This window comes from Brachyistius frenatus, unplaced genomic scaffold (assembly GCF_029030835.1).
Source record: "Brachyistius frenatus isolate BFR_SWC_R1_liver_20210118 unplaced genomic scaffold, ASM2903083v1 Contig_142, whole genome shotgun sequence".
Taxonomy (NCBI): Eukaryota; Metazoa; Chordata; class Actinopteri; family Embiotocidae; genus Brachyistius; species Brachyistius frenatus.
In genome coordinates, this window is record NW_027210741.1 from 117967 (window position 1) to 139429 (window position 21463).

The following is a 21463-nucleotide window of genomic DNA, read 5'->3' on the forward strand; positions in this document are numbered from 1 at the left end:
AGATAAGTCTGCTCTTTATTTCATATTTCAAACACTTTAATTTAGATTCTTGAAACATGACGAGTTTTGTCAGTTTAAAATAGTCTTAAAGCATGTCTGCCTTTTATTTAATGAGTTTTTTTTTTGTATGCGTCATGTTTTTATCGGTGCATGAAGGCATTGTGTATCACTAGACAACTTTACTGTTAAATAAATTCGAACGGTTTAAAAATTCAGGTCTCCAAATGACGGAGGAAGAATCTGGGTCCTGAGTTGAGAGCAGTTGGGAACCACTGATGTAAATGAACTTGTTGCTAACATCTTGTAGTGTGCATCCACTCAAAGCAATCACATGATGCAGCGAAGGCAGTGCAGTGAGGTGAATTCAGAGGCACAACCAGGCACAAGCAGACAGTGGAGTTCATCACCAGCTCAAAACCTGAAACTGAAACAGAACTGAGTCCGAGTTGAGTTCCCGTATCTCTTGTGTGGTAAAACATATCGGGTCAAATCGAGTGAATTTGGCTTTTCATTGTGTTAGCATTACTAGAAACACAAAATAACAGCAGGCGATGCACCAGCATTTTAACACAGTGAAAGCTGAAGCAGACATTTTGTTATGGGTGGAAAAATCAGCTGGCTGGAGCCTGAATGTGTGAAGAATGAACATCCCACCAAGATGGAACGAGGGCGTAACTGAAAACTCATACTGGGAGCAAACCATGAATTAATTCAACACCTCAAACAAATCAGGCTTTTAAAATGACACCAAACATGACTCTTAAAATCTTATGTGTAGTGTTTTGACAATGTTAGTGTTTTACAGACCCGTTCTGGAGACAGTGTGAGCATTTAGTCACGACCCAGAAAAAGTAGGCGATTAAAAGCTTAGAAGAAACACATGGTGATGACCCAGAAAATCAAAGAGAAGGAAGAGTCAATAAACTTTTTTTATGTTTGTATTTAAAAGTTCGATTTTATTGGTCTCACTGCAGAAAGTCTGTGTACCAATCTGCTTGGGAGGTCAAAGGTCAGAGTCAGCTAAACAGCAGAAGCTGCTGATGCTTTGTATCGTTCTAAAAGACACTTCACTCGTAAGGGTTGATAAAAAAAATACAAAAAATACAAAAATAAAATGTTTCCCTTTTTTTTCCAGAGCAAAGCTGCTGCCATTTTGTTTTTCTTATCCTCATCACTTTTACTGTTGATCACCATCGTCTTACCTGCTGGCTTTGAAGCCTTTGAGCTTCTGGACGAAGAAGTTCTCCAGAACCTCGGCACACTGGTAGAAGGGCGAGTCGCTGGGGTTGTAGTAGCGGCAGTTGTCGAAGATTTTGGTCATGTCTGCTACAAACTCTGTCAGCTTGACGTACTCGCGTTTCTGTAACCTCTCCTCCATGGTGGAGAGGTCTGAGAAAAGATGATTTCAAAATACATTTGGTCAAAGACTGTATGTACCGTATGGAATACGAAAGCATCAAGAAGCTTCAAATTTAGGTTCTTGCCAGAGAAAAACATCACACATGCAGAAGCAGTGGATAAAAATCTGGCTTCTTTTTTATCGACTTTGTTCCACAAATCAGCGTGCTGCTTCAAAGTAATTGCAGCTTTCGTGGTACGCGCTTGACAGACATTCAATTTTGTTTCCTGGGAGCACAGTGCATCACTTTATATGTGACAGAAAAAATCCAAAACCCCTGCCAGCGTTAACCTCGATCTACTCAGTCTTCCAGATCAGTTACTGAGATGTGACCGAATTGTCATTCCTGAGGAGAGCGTCATTATCGTGAGAAAAAAAAAAAAGCCCACGCAAAATTATTAAAGTGAAGATCACTGCTCTCACTTCTCTGAGGTTGCTCCTCCGTTTCAGTGTTACTAACCAGGTTAAATCAAGTTGAAAACTTATAATGAATGAGATATGAGTTACAGGCAACAGCCGAGGCTTCTTATAATCTACTGCTGCTGGTGGTTTGCTCTGCACGGCATCCCCAGGGCTGCGTTTTAAACAAACACGCCGACTCTTGACCTCTTTAACCCCCACCCAGCTGGCCAGAGGCTAACAAACCTCACGGTCAATATCAAAGACCTCCTTATTCTCCGTCATTAGATTTCATCTCAAAACCCTCCAAAAACTACTAACGGCTGCAGCTACACCGGCCAAAAGCTCTTTTTGTTTTTTTGAAAACCCAACAAGGTCTTTTTTTTTTTTTTTTTTTTTTTTTTTTTGCGGTGGAGGGCAGACCGGAGGACTAGAGTTTCCAGGACCAGGCCAACAGGAGCCGAGTGTGGGGCCGGACCCTTTCCACAGGGAGCCCCGCGGACCCGGAGCAGCTCATTAACAGTTTGTTTGTATGGAAGTTCAAAAAGGCCCTGTTGACGCAAGTCCCCATTTACATGGCCGGTTTGATCAGAGCTGGAGGGCTTCCTCCCTGTCGGCCTGCTGGCGGCTGTGTTTTAATGTTTAAGATATAGAGCCTGGGTGTTACTTCCAAAGCCTGAAGCAATTATGAAATAAAAACAGCAGCACTGAGGCAACTTTATCTTCTGAACAGGGATCGTTTCCAATGCCGGTCTGAGTGATTCACAGTATTGGTTATCTTCTGACTCAAGTCATAATCTTATGTTCATATTCTTCTCCTTAAAATGCTGCACAGCGCAACATTATATGTCGGCTGTCATTAAAGTTGGTCAAACAAAGCCGTCAAAACACGTTTGACATTTTTGCAGAACTCTACAGACTTCAATAGTTTCTTGTATTTTGTGAAAGTAGCCACTAGTTTTTTTGTTTGATATAAACATCAATATCATACAATAAACTGCATATCACATTTTCTAAAAGACCAGAATGACGTTGTCAAGTTGTGTGAAGTTTGTAGAATATACATTCCCAAATTCAAAAATATTCATTTAACAATGACAGAAAAGACAGAAGAGCAACAAATTCTTACATTTTAGAAGCTTGAATCTTCAAATATTTCATATTTCCCTTATCAAATAACTCGAACCATTACTCAAAATAAAAAAAAAAATTGCACCTGCAAAATGTCACTGAAATCGATGACGAGGGCCAAAGCAGCTTTGATCGCTTTGCTTCCTGACATTCAAGGTCATCAGGGAATGATTTTTCTGATTTAAGGGACAAGTTTACAAGAAAAAAGGAAGAAGTACTTTTTCCTAACTCGACTAACCTTCAGCAACTGCTGACATAACATAAAGGCCACCATGAATAAAACCCAAAGTAGGAAATGTGCATTAATCAACCTCAAAAATCAAATTTATGTTGCAGAAAATAATTGCAACATGCAATTTCTAGTAAATGAGCTGGAACATGGAACATTTGTATGGTACATTAGATCTTAATGATAGTATCAAGATTTGACTTGTTAATATGCATTTTATTTTTATAACAGTGGAACAGACTTCTAAAGCGGGTTAGTGATAATATTTAGAAAAAAAAAAGGGGAGCTGTCAAATGCAGAAATGTGTCAATAAGTGTACAAATACAGGCAACCAATGGTGTGAAGAACCCATAAACGGCTCATGCTGCCGACCTGAAGGGGACTGGAGGCTAATTTTTAAGTCATGTAGAAGAAACAGAGGCTGGGAACTGTTCACTTAGGGACGTTGTTGAAAGATTTTCACCACTCACCCATTGGTTCCTTGATAACCCTGTAGTAGTCCGGGGCATCGTTTGTATCCACGGGCTCCAGGAATGGCCACGCCATTTTATGTGCCTGAAGAGGAGGGAGGGACCAAATTAAAAAAAAAAAATGGACATAAAGACACTTGAGAAAGCTGAAACCACTGAAGAAAAACAAACAGCACTATGAAAATGACACTGAAAGCAGGTGGATCAACACAGATGTTCTCCCTCTTTTTTCTTTCACACACATTTGGACAGAGGAAGAGAAGAGAGAGAAAAGAAAGAGAAGCGAGAAAAAACCCGCTGAGGCCAGGCAGCTGTCCAAGTAGGGGAGCCCAACCCATCAGATAAGACGGACACAGAGGACTTTTGTTTGCTGCTCTTACACTGTAGTGGGGCTGCAAGGAGCTGTGTTAGTGTTTCTTCACATCACTGACAATAAAACTACTGCTACGGTGCTGCTGCTACTCCAGCTACTGATGAATGTGTTTGTGGACTTGTTTAGAGGCAAGTTAAATGATAATCCTGGATTGTAGTGCCATTGAATAAAGTGTCTTGCCTACCAAACTACAACAGTCCATTCGCCACTACAACACTTTATGCTTCTGTTCACCTGCAAGGAGCGCAAGATCCTTCGCAGGCCTTCGTAGTCCTTGTCAGTGAGCGGCGTGAACACCGTCATGGCGTCCTCTGTCGACTGACACTGCGGACACACGTATTCGTCGATGTGGTTGGCTTCGCTCTGCAGGATTCCCACACAGCGACCGTGATACCAGTTCTGACATCGATCACAGCCGATGTAAAACCTGGCAGGATAAAAAAAACAAAAAAACTCGTAGTTTATTCATTGTTTCTCAAAAGGTCAGAGGTCAGGCTGGTGATTTGTAAGTTAGGTTAAATCTTAACTCATCAAAACAAGCTTTGCTAATAGAAGAACTGAAGAGGTACTGATGTTGAAGTACATAATTGACTGTTTCTCATTTCCAGTCATACAGTTTTCTGTTGATTTATAATCAGATTAACTGATGATATTTTGCACCTATATTTTATTTAAGTACTTGGCTACTTCTGTCAGTGTTGTTACCCGATGTTAGTAACATGCACATTTAATATATTGACAGCACAAAACATTTGTTTTGGGGTGTTTTTGATGACATCCTTCTATTGTTACAGTTCTGCTAATGTTGGCTTTGTTATATTTCTACTCACTGATTAAAACTATAAACTACATCATTCCATGTAGAGACCTTGAAGGTGCAATATGATTTCTAGTTTTAGAATGGTCAAAAATTAACTGAAACTATCAAAAGAATGTGGAAAAAAACCTTTTTGTCAGAGACGTTTAAGTATTGTGTTGGAGAAATCTACTAAATATATCATGCAAGCCTGCAAGCCCAAGCCTGTCCGTCTCGTAATACCACTCCGCACCTCAAGAGGCGACTGTGAGCCACTGCAGCATCCAGTCTGCTCAAAAGAACCTTAAATAAATGCAGGGCAATATTATGTAAATTCAACCAAATTACCAAAACTCCAAAAGACAGACTAAATGCACATTTGACTCCACAGTGACTCACTATCGCTACCTAAAGTACAAAGACGGTATTACTAGATGGGAATTAAATCTTGCATATTGCATCTTTTATGTTTTGGATTAACTGCAATGCAACAAAGTAGACTCCTTACTGTGACTCGTCATATGGTGTCTGACAGATGCAGTACAGCTCCTCTGTGCTGCCCTCCTGGCCCCGTTTACACTCCACACAGATGTAGTCGTCCATTTTCTTGGCCTCCTTCTCCGTGATGCCCACACAGTCTCCGTGATACCAGTTGGTGCAAAGATCGCAGCCGATATAGAACCTTCAGGAAGAACAGGGACACGGAGACGTTGCTGCTATTGTCACAAAGTAGACATCGACTGGTTTACAGTACATAAATAGATTGACCAAACTTAATCTTGGTTTTTAAAGAATTTGTATGACCACTACTGGAAGACAGGTCTCATTAAAGAATTTTTTATGTTTTTTTGTTGTTTTTTGAATGAATAGTGAGTCTGCAGGTTGAAACCCTGCCGATGATCAAACTCTATAGAAGAATGGAAACTATAACTGGCTTGTGAAAGTGAGATCGGTCATGTCAGATGATGTCTTTTGACCTCTGGTTTCAGCAACGATTCAAAGTGACTGTGTGCTTTGATAAGGACTGACAACCTGCAGAGGATGCAAGCTCTTTACACCACAATGTAAAGTGAGTGGAGACAGTTTCTGACACATTTGAAGAATTGGATTAGGCTAATTAGATAATACATTAAAATCACCCCCATAGACTCCATACTGGCAAAGTTCTTTTAGTCAGTTAGAGCCATTAGATCATTTGTGTTTTGTTTTGTTTTTACTTTTAGTATTGCTTAATTAAATTTGAGTGCCTACTGCCATCTTCAATGCACCCATGCTTGGTAACACAGCGTTTTCACTATTATCATACTTGGTCTCGTCATAGGGCGTCTTGCAGATGCAGTAGAGCTTGGTATCCTTCTTGCTGTCCTTTGTGTTCGTCGTGGAGATCATTTTCTTCTTCTTGGACTTGGCTGACGTTGGCATCTCCCTCTCCTCCTCCCGTTTCCTCTTGTGTGAGGAGGTGACAGTCGTGGTGAGGTGGTGTTGAGAGGTGATGCCATGCGTGTGTGCCAGAGTTTGCTGTTGCTGGTTGTGAGCTGCTGCCGCGGCAGCGGCGGCCTTGGCTGCCTGATGGGCTGCAGCTTGAGCCCTCTCCTTCTCCTTCTCCCTCCGCATCCGCAGCAGGTCCTTCTTTAGCTCCTCCTGAGGGACATAATGCCAGGACAAATATAGGGAGTCAGATTCTGCCATTAAATAATGTTTTGAAGGGATTAAGGTGTTTCTTCATGATTATCTTTAAGGCTGTAAGTCCAGTGTGTAAACACGTATGCATTCCTATATGTTCTCATGTTCCACCCTTCCTTTATACCTGGGCCTCCAGCTGCAGCTCCTTGTCGAGAAGCGCCCGTTTCTTCAGAATCTCCATCTTGAGGCTCTCTTTGTGTCGGTAGAGGAGCGAGGAGAGCTTACTAGCGTTGGCCAACCTCCTCTTTGCCTCTACCACCTCCTCCTTCTTCTTCCTCTTGGCCGCCTGCCTCTCATCCTTGTCTATGCGGTCTAGGATGTACTTCATCACCTGGTTGCAAACAATCATCCTGAACAGACATCAACAGAAGATGGGATTAATTAAAGGAATTAATCAGAGTTAAATTTGTATAACCTTTGTTTAGTTACAGCACATCATAAGCGCATATTGTCACAGTTAAGTGTTGTATATCAGTCCTCTCATGAAGTCACTTGCAGTCACAATAATTCATGCAAATTCAGCAAATTTATTACAATATTTGCAGAAGCTTACTAATTTTGCAAAATATCTCTGTCGTAAAGTTTCTCAATAGAAGTTCTGCTAAAATCACTGCAGCACAAAGTAAGTCTTTGCAAACAAAACTCAGTTTGTCAACAAAAATAACTAATTTACAGTCAACAGGGCTCTTCAACCTCTCCTCATCATCAAAACAAACCACATGGCTGTTGACTGGAAAAAAATGCAAAACTAGGAGCAACAGGGTTTATGGGAAATGTGGTCTTATGATGAGAATTAGGCAAACAATCTTTACACTTCCCCAAAGTAGTAGTTAAAAAAAAAATCACTATCTTTCTCATCATGTTTTTTTTGTTGTTGCAAATTTCCACAATTAAAAAAAAAAACATATCAACTCAGCAAACTGAAGCTCAATGTTTGAGAAAAGTCACCAAAAAACAGGAAAAGGTAGTTTTAGTCTCCTAAAAACAAATTTCATAAAACAGCACAAACAAATTTAATAAAGGCCCATGTAAAAAAAAAGTGCTGTTGCTCATTCAAAGGTATTTTTAAAACATTTAACACATATAATAGTCCTGCTGAGAGAGAAGAGAAAGATAAAATGTCTGGGAGGGAAAAAGATGATCAGATATCTTAAGCTAGAATTCTGACAGTCAAAGTCACAGAGGAAGAAATGTATCCCATGACACACCAGTGGGCCGGAGCAGAGTATTAATCCAAACAATGATTCAATGTTTCATAAAGTACAACCTGCGTGTCTATTGGTCACTGCAAAACAAAAATCTAACTTTCCACAAATAATAAAAATGAGTCAAAGAACAATGAGAGCATTTATCTCATCAACACAAACCGGTGAGTCATTCTGCTGTTTCAGTTGTGAAATGAGTAACTACAACATCCGAGGTTTGACTCATACTGAACTTCTTTCCTTTCTCAGCTGTGAACAATTACGTAAAATGTGAAAAAGAAAATAAAACCAGGTAAGCTCAGTTAAACAACAAAGCCTTTAAAAAAAAAAAAAAAATCCTGGACGTTACATGACCGCTTCCTAAAGGTGGCTATGACACATCATCCCCAGTTGTGTTACTGGGCCACGCGTTTCACAGATGTTAACAGGTCTATTTAGTTGTCCAGTGTTTATTTGTGTAAAGCTTTGTGCTTCAGTGGCAGGGGAGTGGAGCTGAGAGCTGGGAGAGAAGCATGGTGAGAGAGGAACAGAAAGAGAGTGAGTGGGGAGCTTTGAAAAAAATGGATGAGGAGGGAAGAAAGATCTTATAGGCATATTCCAGTAAATCAGAATGCATGAGGATTGAATTTGTGGTGATACACGTTCCTGTGAATCAAATCAAGTCGTAGGAATATGAAGCTCCACTGCAAATATTCTCTCAAAATCCAGTGTCAGTCTGTGACAATAAATCCTCATAATTTATGGCTCTATGTCCCCAACTATGTTCACTCGTGTTCGCTAACATTCACAACTAAGATCGAAAGTTGTTGCCTTGTTCAGTGCACGTTTGTGTGAATAGCCACAAACACCTCCGTGGCTGCTGAGGTCAGAGATCGGCCAGGGTTCCTGCAGCGGCTACATACTGCAGATGCAGCATGAAAAGTGAGGGAAACACAAACACGCGCCAGCTGACGTCAAAGTTCTGCGTTATTGCAGACAGAGTCATGTTTTGGAGGAAAAGATCGATAGAAAAGGGTGACATTAAGAAATGGAAAAAGGATAAAAAACTAAGCAAAGTCTGACAACAAACAGAGCTGCTGCGGTGATGTCACTGTAGTCTAGCTTTGGTATTTCAGGTCTGTGTGAATGGGTACAGTGTTTACACACCGTCTGTGGACATAAACACATGGTTGCCAGGGTCAGTTATAGGTCCGAGTTTAATCTCCCTGCTGCGTTTAACACAGGAAGAAAGGAGGAAAACCTTTTAAACATTTCACTACTTTTGTTTTTATTTTATACGTTTTATTTTGGTTTTTATAGCTGTACTAGTCCTGACCTAAAGTGTTCTCTATTTCTGCATGTGGGATGACCATTCATCCCTGATTATCCCACTGACTGAAAACACTCTAATTTCACCTTCAAATGAACTGCTAATCCTACAGGTTCAAATACTTTTGCCACACAGACAGGTTATATTGGATTATGATCAAGTATAATATTATAATCTCTATTGTTTAATTACATTTTCTTGATCTACTTTCAGGATGTCATATTTTTGTAGAAATTTCAAGCACCATTGTAAAATAAACATCATGTGAGCAAGCCTTTCAGGGAAAAGAGCAGCTGGCATCCAGGAAATAACTACTGAAAACGCTTTAGAGAAATTGAGTGTGAACATGCATCTGTTGGTGGTTACACACCCAAAGGTTCCCATGCTGTGTAGTACCTCCCATCAGGGTGTTGGACAAAAGTCAAATACACAGAGGAGAGGACAACACAGACTGCCTCGGTAATAACGTTACAGCTCCATATGATAAGAACATGGGCATAGGACGGCATCGAAATCACAGACAAGCGATGATTCGTAAGAAAAGCCTCAGCCTTTCTAAAACATTTCAATATAAACCTTTTAACTACAAATAAAATAATCATTCCGACGTCTTCTGACATATATCTGGACACAAACCTCTGATTCTCTTCTCTCTCTGCAGGCGTTAAGGTCTTCTTCTGCTTCAGGTGCTCGATCACAGCGTTTTGTTTCATGACCACCTGAAACACACGACACGAGATGTGACAACATGTTTAATGACAGAAAAGATTTTTTACATTTTGAGAGGAAATGGTTCTACTGGAGTAAAAACATTCATCAATCTGAACTTAATTCAGCAACCTTTTGTGACTTCAATGTGTACTACAAAACTCTACAGAAATGTATTATTATTGAAATGTGACCACTGAGTACAGGATGTCAAAACACACATTCACACACAGTATTATGTTCAATAAACAGAGACAAGGGCCGAGCTGTAAAAATAAACCCGGGCTCAGTGGAGGGTTGGAGGATGGTGGCTGTTTATGTACTGATGGCTGAGAGACAGAGAGTGTTGGACTGACTACGACGGCTGCACGCACACACGCACACGCACGCACACACACACACACACACACACCTGTTTCTGAATGATGTCGCTCTGACTGGCTGCGTTGTGGGCGAGCTCTCTCTTTGCTTCTGCTGCTTGTCTTTTCTTCTGCTGCTGCTGCTCTCTGAGCTGCTGGATCCTCTGCAGCTGCTCCTGGACAGACGCTGCCTGGATGGTGACCACGTTTCCGATCTGTGCAGAGAGCAGGGTGGTAATCGGTTTGTGCGTCGAATGGAGTTGGATTTGTGTAGTTTCAACTTACAAAAGTAAAAAAAAAAAAAAAAAGCTTCTGTTTTTTGGTAAATATTGCGTAAAGGCACAATTCAGTTTTATCTGGCAAATGGAAAACAAGGCAACAAGAAAGCTGCCAGTTTAAGAAGAAATTGTTCATTTTATGACATATAAATCATGCCATCAGCTAAATCACACATTTAGTGCAATCAAAACATTTGGACTACAGGTAGCAAGGGTATCAAATCAGGAAAACGTCTGGTTTTCAATTTTTGTTATATTTTACGAGGGTCAAAACATCCTTTGAAGGCAATATCAGTTTGTTTCTGGTAAAGTAAACTGGATGTGATACCTGTCCTGCCTGAGCTGAGGTGGTCCCACTCTGTTGAATCTGAATTGGAAGCTGCAGTTTGATGTGCTGAGGCAAAGAGCCTCCACCCTGCTGGGCCTGCAGCTGGGCCAACACCTGGGGTCATGACACACAACATTCACAAATTTAACAACAGCAACAACAAATAGTTTATACACTAATATACTGGCTGGCCATATTTATCTTTTTTTAAACAGTTAATCATCCTGTTAATGGATTCTGTGTCGCCCCACCTGAGCAATTGTTAATGTAGTTAAAAGTATCTCAGTTACTGAAATACAGGTGACCATTAATCTGTCCATTTTTTTTTATTGATAAATCAATTCACTATTGTTTTTGAAATGTCAGAAAATGGTGCAAAATGTCAACCAGTGTCCCAAAGTGGAAGGTGAAGCATAAAATGTCTTGTTTTGTCCTGACCAAGGGTCCACAACCAAAATATATTCAGTTTGTTAGCATGGAAGACTGAAGGAACTAAAGAATATTCATATTTAAGTGGCTGAAATCACAGAATTTGTGCATTTTTTTTTTTTTTTATTACAAAATGATTCAAAAGGATTATCAAAATAGTTGGCGATTAATTTTCTGCTGATGAACAAATCTTTTAGTCGACTGATCGTGGCAGCTCTAAATCCTACCTGTACCTGCTGCTGCAGTCCAGACACACTGATGAGCTGGGGCGTCTGCTGCAGCTGCAGCTGGGCAGTTCCTCCCTGTGTTTTAACCTGCAGCGAGGTGGGAGACTGGATGGGCATATGGGCCTGCGTCTGAGGAGGTAACTGGCCCTGAGGAGTGGCTGATGAAGGGGTGCTGGTGGTGGCCAGTGGGGCTGCCCCTGCCTGGATGGGGGCAGCGGCCTGCTGCGCTGGCTGGGCTGGGGTCTTGGTGGAGGTGGAGTTGGGCTGACTGGGAACTGTGGTGGCTGGAAAATGAAACAGGGACAGTGTGGAGAGAGCAGTTTAGAGAGGATGAAGAGAACGCCATCTTTAAAACAGGATGGATACTGCATGCATACAAAAAGCTGATAGCTGAAAGATGTTTAACTCAAAGCTATAACCTTGTTTATGATTTATCCAATAAAAAAATGGAGCAAACAAGATATTTTGGAGTTTCTGAGTTCACTACAAAAAGCCCTAAAACCACATATATCACAAACTTAGTGTGCAGCTGGGTAAAAAAAAAACCTCATCCAATGGTTCTCAATTTGTGGGTCGTGAGCCAGGGCCATTCTGAGTGGGTTGCAGATGGGTGCAGGGGGAAAGAAGTTGAACTGAAGTCTACGTATTTCCGCTGCTATGCTTCTATTTTGAAGATGTGCCTCCCATAAGGCAATGCTAATGCAGTAGCCATTTGCTGCCAGCGTTGCCATGACAGTGACAACCAAAATTAATGTTGTCACATGACGCTCATTTCTAAACAGGTTTAGGATAAATCTGCCTTTTTATTTGGTTCAAGAAAACTCTGCCCTCTAATTATATATTTCATACAGTTCAATTCAGATTGTTGAAACTTCGTGAGCATCACAAGTTTAAACTTGTTTGAAAAGCATGTCTGCCTTTTATTTCAGTCCATTTTTTTTGCACTAGTTGCAATTTCGTTGACCTTTCTTAGTTGAAGTTTGTATTTTTAACAGGAAATGAAGGCATTGTATATCTATTAATATTGTGAATTAATATGTAAATTTGAGCAAATTAAAAATTTGCATCAAAACTTGATGACAAAATTGAGAAGCACTGCTCTCATCTGCCCTGATCTGCATATCTGTTAAGTGATCCATGCTTGGGCGGTGTCATACCTGTGCTTGACGTGGGTGTGGCAGCTGAGGCCAAGGGGGTGAAGAGGAAGCGCTGCACCTGGCCGTTGGGCAGTGCCGCCTGCATGAGCTGCTGGCCGGGTCCTGGAATAACGGTGACTCCATGAGGTATGACCTGTAGCTGGCCGGTGGTCTGACCCTGACCCTGAACCATCACTGTCAGCGCCTGTTGAGCACCACCAACACCGGACTGCCGATCCACACCGGACCCAGCCTGCTGCTTCTGTAGGAGGCGGAGCAGAGAGGGGGGGGAGGGATCAGTCCTGACAAATCCAAAATTCATTGCCTGTAGGGAGAAATTTTGCACGCATTTTCTAAAGAATAGTCATTTTAGTCATCCCAGATTTCCCACATGAACTGGAATTTGTCTGTCAAATCAACTTTACTCATCCTGTGTGAACAAAACAACCCCACCTGAGATGGCTGGAGATGGATATTGTTCGAGAAACTTCTTTATGGACTTAAACGAATTGAGATTTTGGGTTTCGTACATCTATTGATTATAATAACTTCTGCATTTATGGATTTGTTGACTATTTTTGCACATAAGGATGATCTGATCTGATCTGAGAGGAGAGTCACAGTCTCCGAACCGTCTCTCCTGAGGTTTCTGCCATTGCCAATGCGATCTCCCAAGAGATTTTGCAGAGTTTCTCTTTGTGTTATCAGAGAACTTTAGCTGAGACAGACTCTGGGTGGGTAAGACATGATCAAGAGAAAGCGTGCAATCGGAAAAATGTCAGAACAGCCTCTAGAAGGCCAAATAACAGTTGACAAGTCACACAAAAAAAAGCAGTAACAAAATGTGATGTATATAATTATGTAGTGAGCTGTTAAACTCAGAAAAATCTTATTTATTAGTTGCATTTTGTGTTTAATAAATCATAAAATTAAAGATGTGCACGTTTTAAAAGGTGACATATACATGATGGATTCTCTTGATTTTCTCTGTTAAAGTTCAGTAAATGATTATATTTTACATTAAGCGATATAAATAAACTTGACTTTTGAGAAGGCCGATGAAGCCATTAAAAGCTCATTCTCAATAGCTTGTAGTAGCGACCTCATTGTGGATATCTAACATTATTAAATGGTGAGCGTCATCTGAATACTTGTTTCCTTCACACTGTAATTAGAGATTAACGTGTAAAGAGAAACCCATGTCTACAGCCCAGTGTACTACACATCTTTGTATCAGCAGACCATAAGAGTTGGATGTAACTAAGGCACTCAAATCTGCTCATCTAAAAAGTTATCTGTCATTTGGAGTTTGTTATATTCTGATCCTGCACACACACGACCTCCTGGAGTTTCTCCCTCACAAACCTGTGTGAGTTGTGTGAGTTGTGCCAGCGTGAGTTTAACCTGGCCTTGGCCCTGCACCCGCGGGGTGCCGGGTGCCGTTTGGCCTGCTGTGTTGGGGCTGGACACTCCCTGCCCAGTGACCGTGGCGACGGGGCTGGCAGCAGATATTGCCGTGGAAACTGCCTGGCCCCGAATGATCTGCGTCACTACCTGCTGTCCACCAGCACCTAGAGAACAACATGACAAATTTAACAACCAGACAAAACGCATGTCATCATTGCAGGTCATAGTTGCACTCAGTCAGCGGTTGCTGTATCAGTAGTTCAGTGAGAGGCTGGGCAACACTCAAAGAAAGACATACTGACAGAAAGAACAGTTTTTAGATGCTTGACAAATTTGCTGCCAGTATTCGCGTATTCTTTGAGGGTACGCTACGTGCTGTACAACAGAAAAGTGTTCAAACATTAATGATGAGTACGTTACCTTGCTGGACCATGAGGGGTGTCCGGAGTATTGTCTTTCCCACTGGTCCTGTCTGCTGGATTGGGGTTCGGATCACTGTCATTCCTGGACGGATCTGACCACCACCTGCCAGAACCTGGAAGATAGTTTCAAACAAACCAGAGTAACTAATTATTTCAAAACCAGCAGCTTGTTAGGTTCCATACAGTTAAAGCACATCTGGAACTGTTAAAGATTGACATGGCTATTGGCAGTTCAGCAAAAAGTCTATCAGTCTCATTTTTGCCTATACACTTACTGCTCCTCTTTGATGCTTAAATACAAATCAAATATCTAATATTACATATTACATGATCTTAAATGATGTAAAAAGAGACAGCAGTTGTGTTACAACCTGTGCAAAAGTAAAAATGTGTAAAAGACAAGTTTACAAGTGCAAAAGGCAACAGAACCAGGGATGTGAAAGCCGTTTGGAAACATAGTAGGAAAATGGAATGTGACCAAAACAGCAGAACGCAAGATGAAGGAACTAAATTAAAGAACAAATCTAGAGACTTAAAAAATACCACACAGTTGTACCTGCTGCGGGGAGCCTGGGGTGTTGGGCCTGATGTTGAGCGTGGTGGTGCGGGGCTGGAATGTGGTGTAGGTTTGGGCACCGCCTGCTGCACTCGATGGGATGATACCCAACACTTTCTGCTGAACCACACCTGCAGAGAAAAAGAGACCGCAGAGGAAAGCCACATTTAGACGAGGAGCTTTGTTATATTTGAAAACCAGTCGAGATCAAATCAAAACCGAAGAAAAGAAGAAGAGATGGACAAGAAGAAAATCTTTTAGTGATGGCACGAAATGGCATGAACAGAGCTGCGGTTTAAAGTGTGAACGAAAGGGAAAGATGCTACAAGGATGCAACAAGTCTGAAGAATAAAGAAATGGCGAGTTTGGATTATGTAGGATTGCTTGTTGGTTTATATTTGTAGAGATCAATTATATTTATTTGTCAAATACCTGCCTTTCACGACAACAAACACATATGTTGTTGGTGGGTAGCGGCATTAAAGTGCTCAAACATCCCTAATACAATTACTAATATGAAGCAGCGGTTACATGTTTGAATGCTACAAGTCAGCCGTTGTACAGGAGTCTTGCATTAATACAACTCAATGCATTATTTGTGGGCTTCTCTCTTTGCTAAAGGGTCAGATTTTGATCACAGCACTTGTAAATATTAGTCGAACAGGTAAACAAAATCTTCAAAGGCTCACTGAAAGCTTAGTTGGGTTTCCCCCAACATACCTGAAGCCCCTCATAAATTATACATGAATTCCCATCCTACTTCTTAACTTTAATCTGACAAAGGGAGCGTTTCATATTTGGTCACCGGGCTCTCCGTCTTCATGAGCTCACGTGAAGCTGATGGCGGAGATGGAAACCATGAGTGTGGGGCTCTTTTTCCCTCTGCTGCGGTTTTTCAACCGCAACCGAGCAGGTAAACCTATACATCAAGGGTTTCCCTCTTCAAACAGGGACGTTAAGCCCGCTCGTAAGACTGGGGAGTTGCTGCTCTGGTCACACACATCAAACACGCTTTTCTATGGGCTGGCTGTTTGGAGAGGTCGAGGAGTTGGGACTCCTGTAAGCGGAGAGGGACACTTTTATTCAAGAAGACGGAGGGAAAAAAATAAAAATGGAATCCTACTATAGAGGGCTACCTGTCTGAGAAGCAGACCTCAGGGTAAACTTGTTTTCCTGCCTAACTTCCTTAAGCCCTTCCAAAACAAACAGGGCACCCAACAGTCATGCTGGATAAATACACATGTCCATTAAATGGTTACACTCCACCTGAACTTAGTTTCTCCTTCATGGCAACTTCAAGAGTAAGAAAAATCTCTTTCTTTGTATCCTTGCTGAATATCATCCTCTTCATCTGGCGATTGCAGAGTTGTATTTAAGCAGGTCTGTAAGATATACTTTTACTACTTCCTATTTTTACCATTTTACCACTGCTGCATCATGTTTGAAAAATAGCTTTTTAACTTCATATGAAGGACAGAGGAGGAAAATGTTATCAAGGCTTTGATTTACAAATTAATTCTATGTCAGGTGGGCGAAACATGGATACAGTTTTTTATAAACAGTATAAACGTTGTTGTGCTTTTCATTGAAGCAAATTTTCAGCATGAAATGACAAAATGTTATTGAATAGATGCATTAAGTTCATGCAGCATGGAGTCATGTAACAGATTTTATGAATATGACCCACACCAGAGCTGTCAACAGCGTTAATGAAGCATGTCAACACAACAGGCGGCCTCCACTGAGTGCTGAGCAGCATCCATCATCCAATAATTTGACAGGACCAGACAGGCCTGGTGGTGCGCAGAATACACCATCGTCTCATCCACAGTGTCAATGTTGACATTTCAAAAAGTTGAAAAGCACTTTAAGATAGTCCAGTTATGAACGCAGAGTCTGGATTTAGAACCTCAGACTACACAAATCTACCATCCAAAAAACCAGCCAACCAAAATAGCAACTTCCTATTAGATTACCATGCCGACGGGACACAACCAGACATGATGTGCCACACCAAAGCAAGCTGCTGACTCATGAGGTTGGCACTAAGTGGGCACCACAGTGGGGTTGATGGAGACCAGGCTGCTACAGAAGCACAGAGCTCAGTGAGTGACGAGCTGCATCTGAAATGGTAACGTGTTCTAGATTCGTGGCAACTAGATGGAAGAAAAAGCTGATTAACAAGAAAAGCCAAATCATAGTTTACTATATTTACTGGTATACTTACCTAAGTAGGGCTTAATATTTTCTATATACCTATATATCTATCTAAACACCTGTTTCTCCTCTGCATCTTCAGAGAGTCCTCTGTCATGGTTTTAATGATGTCATACATTACACATAGATTCATCATTAGAAAAATATCGGCTTATAAAACATTTCTTACAATTGATCAATTACAAAATGTTCACTTGTATTTTAGGTCTGTAAACAGCTGTCTGATGCTGTGACAGTGAACTCAAGCTATGAAGCTGTGTAGAGCTCAGGAAACTGCCGAGATGGCAATAATTCTGTTAGCTCATCACTACGAGCAATCGCTTTTTACATTGCACTTGTGAGTCATTGCTATTTAAAAATATTTGCACACGCTATTTTAATTTATCCTATTCTTTACATTAGATATTGCTTTAATAAATGAAGCAGAATGTTTCAATGTAAACCGTTAATATAGCTAAAGAACAGACTGAAATAAAGCCGACTGTGCATTACTGAACAAATCCTCGTTATGGGTGATAAATCAGAGGTCTAAACCAAGTTAAATGCAGTGTTTCAAGTGCATGTGATTTCAAGCATGTTAAGAAAAACATGGCTGTATTAGGACCATGGTAAAACTGTAACAGCTGCGTGACTGACTCTGAAAGAGTGTATGTAGCAGTGTTAAACAGCATCCTCACATTTGAACCCTGTAGTTTTCTGAAGTTGTGTTAGTTGTGATGTTGTTTTAAAAATGTAAAAATGTCTTCTTGGGTATTTTGTTCACTGATAGTGGCAATAAAGTCAGATCTGTGCCTAATTTATAGAGTTCAAATATTTGTGCCTGCAGCAGCTGACACCAGCAACATTTAAAACAGATGAGAACAGGCTCAGTCCTTTTGGAGCGCTGAGGTTGGCACACTAAATTGCTTACAAGGCCATCGAACTAATGAGCCAAATCTAATTTGACCCATTTTGAATGGCTCAGGTATTGGTCTGAAGGTGAAGCTATGAAAACAAACATTCAAGCATCCTGGTTGTGGAAGGAAAGAAGAAATGTCTACGCTGGATAAATGTAACGTCTCCCTCAGAGGTGTGACTTATTAAAAATCAGCCATACCTCCTTGTGAAGTTGGCACGTTGACAGTGACGATCTTGCTGTTGGCAGGCAACGGCAACTTGGTGGTCACAACCTTTCCACCGACTGAGGTTCCTGTAATCTGGAAAGTGTGCCCACTAGATGTGGCCACGGTGGTCTCAGAGCTCCCTCCTGATGAAGCAAATAAAAAAACAAAAAGGGACAACAAACACTGTGAATCCAATCCAATAATGTCGCTGCTTCTAAGAAACATCCATTATCACAATCATACAAGTATTAAAAAGAAAAAAAAAGAAAAAATTCTACAAACAATAAGAATTTCACAGACAAAGAAACATAGTATAAGAACATAACATGCTGAGTGAGTGCTGTCTCTCTTGCTAAAATATTTATAATGATTTGTTCTGACAGTTTCCGCCCATTTATTCAAATTAGAACCTGTGTTTCAGATCCTGTTAATCAGTTAGTCAAGTCAAGCTTTATTTATATAGCACCTTTCATGCAAAATTGCAATACAAGATGGTTCATAATAAAATAAAAAAATACAATATTTTTTTTAGGCCAGATCAAATAAATAAATAAAATAAAATAAAATAAAGACAATACAGAAATTTGTGACATGGCAGAGTGTGTAAGAGTATAAGATATATATAAAATACATTATGAGAATACCAAGTTGAAAAGGTATGTCTTAAGATTTCTTTTTAAATTGTTTAAAGATTGCAAAGCCCTCAGCTCTACTGGCAGGATATTTCAGGGGCGAGGACCATACACACTAAATGCCGCCTCCCCATATGTCTTTGTTCTCACCCCGGGAATTACTAAAAGGCCAGTTTCAGAGGATTAAAGTGATCTCGACGGAGCATAAACGAAAAGCATATCTAACAGGTAATCTGGTGCAAGAGTATTACTATTGAGTGATTTAAATAGCAATAAAAGGATCTTAAAATCGAATCTATCCTAAAACTAACAGGCAGCCGGTGAAAAGACTTCAGGACAGGTGAGATGCGAGCTCTCCCGAAGGGTTTTAGTCAGTTACACTCTCCTGTGACGTACCTTGAGTGCTCTGACCTTGCTTGACCCAGGTCGCAAAAGACTGCTGGAAGTTCTTGCTCTGTTGGAATGTGACAGGGGTGCCCATCTTGGTGGAGAGCACCACCTTGGTGTTGGCGGTGCCCTGGCCTGACAGCGTGCCGATGATGACTTTGGGCGTGGCAGCAGGAGTTGTAGGAGTCCCTGCTGGGGTAGCTATGACTGAGCACGGTTTCTGCTCAAGACGTTTCTGAAAACAAGTTGTCTAGTACGTTAATATAGGAATACAGAGGGGCATGAGCATACAAAAGAAAAGCCAATACATTAATTCTTAATATGGGCAGTTACTGGATTGATATTGTTGATATTGGCTAAAACAGATGATTGTCAAATGTCTTTATCAGCCCTGAATGCCCAAAGCAAGACATCTGCAGTGATAATTGATGGGTCGTCTGTTGTCTTGGCACTAATTGCTCTAAAAGATTAAGCGTGTCCAACACCTCAGTTTTTTTCTCTTCCCACAAAGACATAAGACTTACTTGAACAGATTTTGAAAAATGTTGTCGTACATAATTTTGGTTCAAATGAACACGCATGCCTTGAACTGAACCACACTCACCTTGGCCTGCTCTGCTGCCTGCGCTTTCTCCTTCTCCACCCTGTAAAATTAAAAAGAAGTCACGTTTTACATCTGCAGAAACTGAAAAAAAGTTTTAAAAAAAATCAAATAAAAAAAAACACAAAAAAGTTATATTGCAGTCATTTAAATAGCCTACAATCTTTCCATATTGTTAATAAGTTCTTTAAGAGTTTACTGATTATGATGATTGGGGGGATAAAAGGTAAACTGAATGGAATAAAACTATGAAAACTAATTTTAAACAGCCTCCATTTGACCTCCTACGTGTTTGACAGGACAAGGTGATTGACCCATAGCAGAGCTGGGAGACTATCTGGACACACCTACGAACAGTAGACCACCTTCCTGAATAAAACCTGACTCTCCAGTGCGACATGTCTATTAACTGTTCTGACAGACTGCACAATAAACGCTAGAAAGCAGGTTTAAGCGTTAACATGCGACCCTCTTTGACCCTCTGACCTTTCTGAGAAGGCTCTAATCTCCCAGAGGTCCAGCTCCTCCTCAGCCACCCAGCTCTCAATCACCACAGGGCCTGTCTGCTTGGCTGGCTCAGGCTTCTTGGGGCGCAAGGCACTGGAGCGCAGACCCTTCCTCTGAGGGGTGTGGGTCTCTGAGAAATCAGACATTAATAAATTAATGACAACAAGTCTTAATCTTTGCATTTAGCGTTAGACTGAAAGGACAGTGCAAAAGATTATGTATTTATATTCAGTTATCAACAACAGATTCATATTCTAATGCGCGTCTCGTGATCGATGGATAGAAACAAATGACTTCATGATGAGTTTGTATACTTTCTACAGTTTCAATCACTTTTTTTTTTTGGTCAAAGTTGCCTTTCAAACCATTTTCTGACTATTATATGGAAAAACCAAATAACACACATTATTATTCCAAGCAGTTTACGTTTATATGTCCTCAAACACAGAAGAATAAAAAAGTGCCTTTTACCTTTCGGAGTCTCGGGCACTCCCAGGGGGCAGATGATTTTGCGGATGCAGTACTCTGAGCGGATGCCGTAGGGTCCCACATCACGACGCTTGATGATCTCTGTGGTGGTGATTTCCGTGTCTGACGTCTCTGTAGCAATGAGTGGGGATAGGGCTGGGTTGGTATGGTGATGAGGAGGAGAGCCCGAGAAAATGGAGGAAATGCACTCCAACATGAAAACAGCGATTCCCAAATGAGACTGAAGGAAATCTTTTCTTAGGAGTTTACCCAATCGTATTGTTCAAGATAACATCAGGGTATATTTTAATGGCGGGAGGGGAATGGAAATGGAGGGGAAAAGCTCAACTCCGAATATTCCAACTTGTTGATGTAACGTATGTCATACTGTTTACACCCTATAACATACGTATTACATACGTTAAGTGTAATTTACGAACAGAAACTAGAAGCATGTCTTAAAGCAGCTCAGCGGTGGAGGAGTTATTTTCATAAAGAACAGCGTCTTCAGTAGCGTGGAAGTGGTTTGGCAACGAAAGACCAGATGTACAAAAACCACATTAATATTCGTATTTGTACTAAATATTTGAAGGAATTGATCAATTTTAGCAGTGACACCGTTTTCCACAACATATTTTGGAATATAAATAAAAAATAAAGCCAAGTTTAACATGGCTAATAATATACATGACTTAAAAAGATTA

General features: G+C 40.8%; 1 protein-coding gene across 6 annotated transcripts in view; it reads right to left on the reverse strand.

Annotated features, from left to right (window-relative positions):
* LOC138630848 (nucleosome-remodeling factor subunit BPTF-like) overlaps positions 1-21463 on the reverse strand; it is a 48780-nt gene that overhangs the window by 3982 nt on the left and 23335 nt on the right. For 3 of the 6 annotated variants that reach the window (XM_069715438.1, XM_069715432.1, XM_069715435.1), the window contains 19 exons: positions 20763-20915; positions 20271-20421; positions 19788-19827; positions 19193-19418; positions 18158-18307; positions 14845-14975; positions 14287-14401; positions 13825-14030; positions 12481-12721; positions 11324-11607; positions 10668-10781; positions 10115-10276; positions 9631-9713; positions 6605-6830; positions 6104-6438; positions 5306-5479; positions 4236-4428; positions 3629-3713; positions 1203-1389 (listed from right to left, as the gene is read on the reverse strand). In XM_069715438.1, coding sequence (XP_069571539.1) covers positions 1203-1389; positions 3629-3713; positions 4236-4428; positions 5306-5479; positions 6104-6438; positions 6605-6830; positions 9631-9713; positions 10115-10276; positions 10668-10781; positions 11324-11607; positions 12481-12721; positions 13825-14030; positions 14287-14401; positions 14845-14975; positions 18158-18307; positions 19193-19418; positions 19788-19827; positions 20271-20421; positions 20763-20915 — 3256 coding nt within the window. The remainder of the gene's footprint in view (positions 1-1202; positions 1390-3628; positions 3714-4235; positions 4429-5305; positions 5480-6103; positions 6439-6604; positions 6831-9630; positions 9714-10114; positions 10277-10667; positions 10782-11323; positions 11608-12480; positions 12722-13824; positions 14031-14286; positions 14402-14844; positions 14976-18157; positions 18308-19192; positions 19419-19787; positions 19828-20270; positions 20422-20762; positions 20916-21463) is intronic. The other 3 variants (XM_069715434.1, XM_069715437.1, XM_069715433.1) reach the window with 3 other exon arrangements.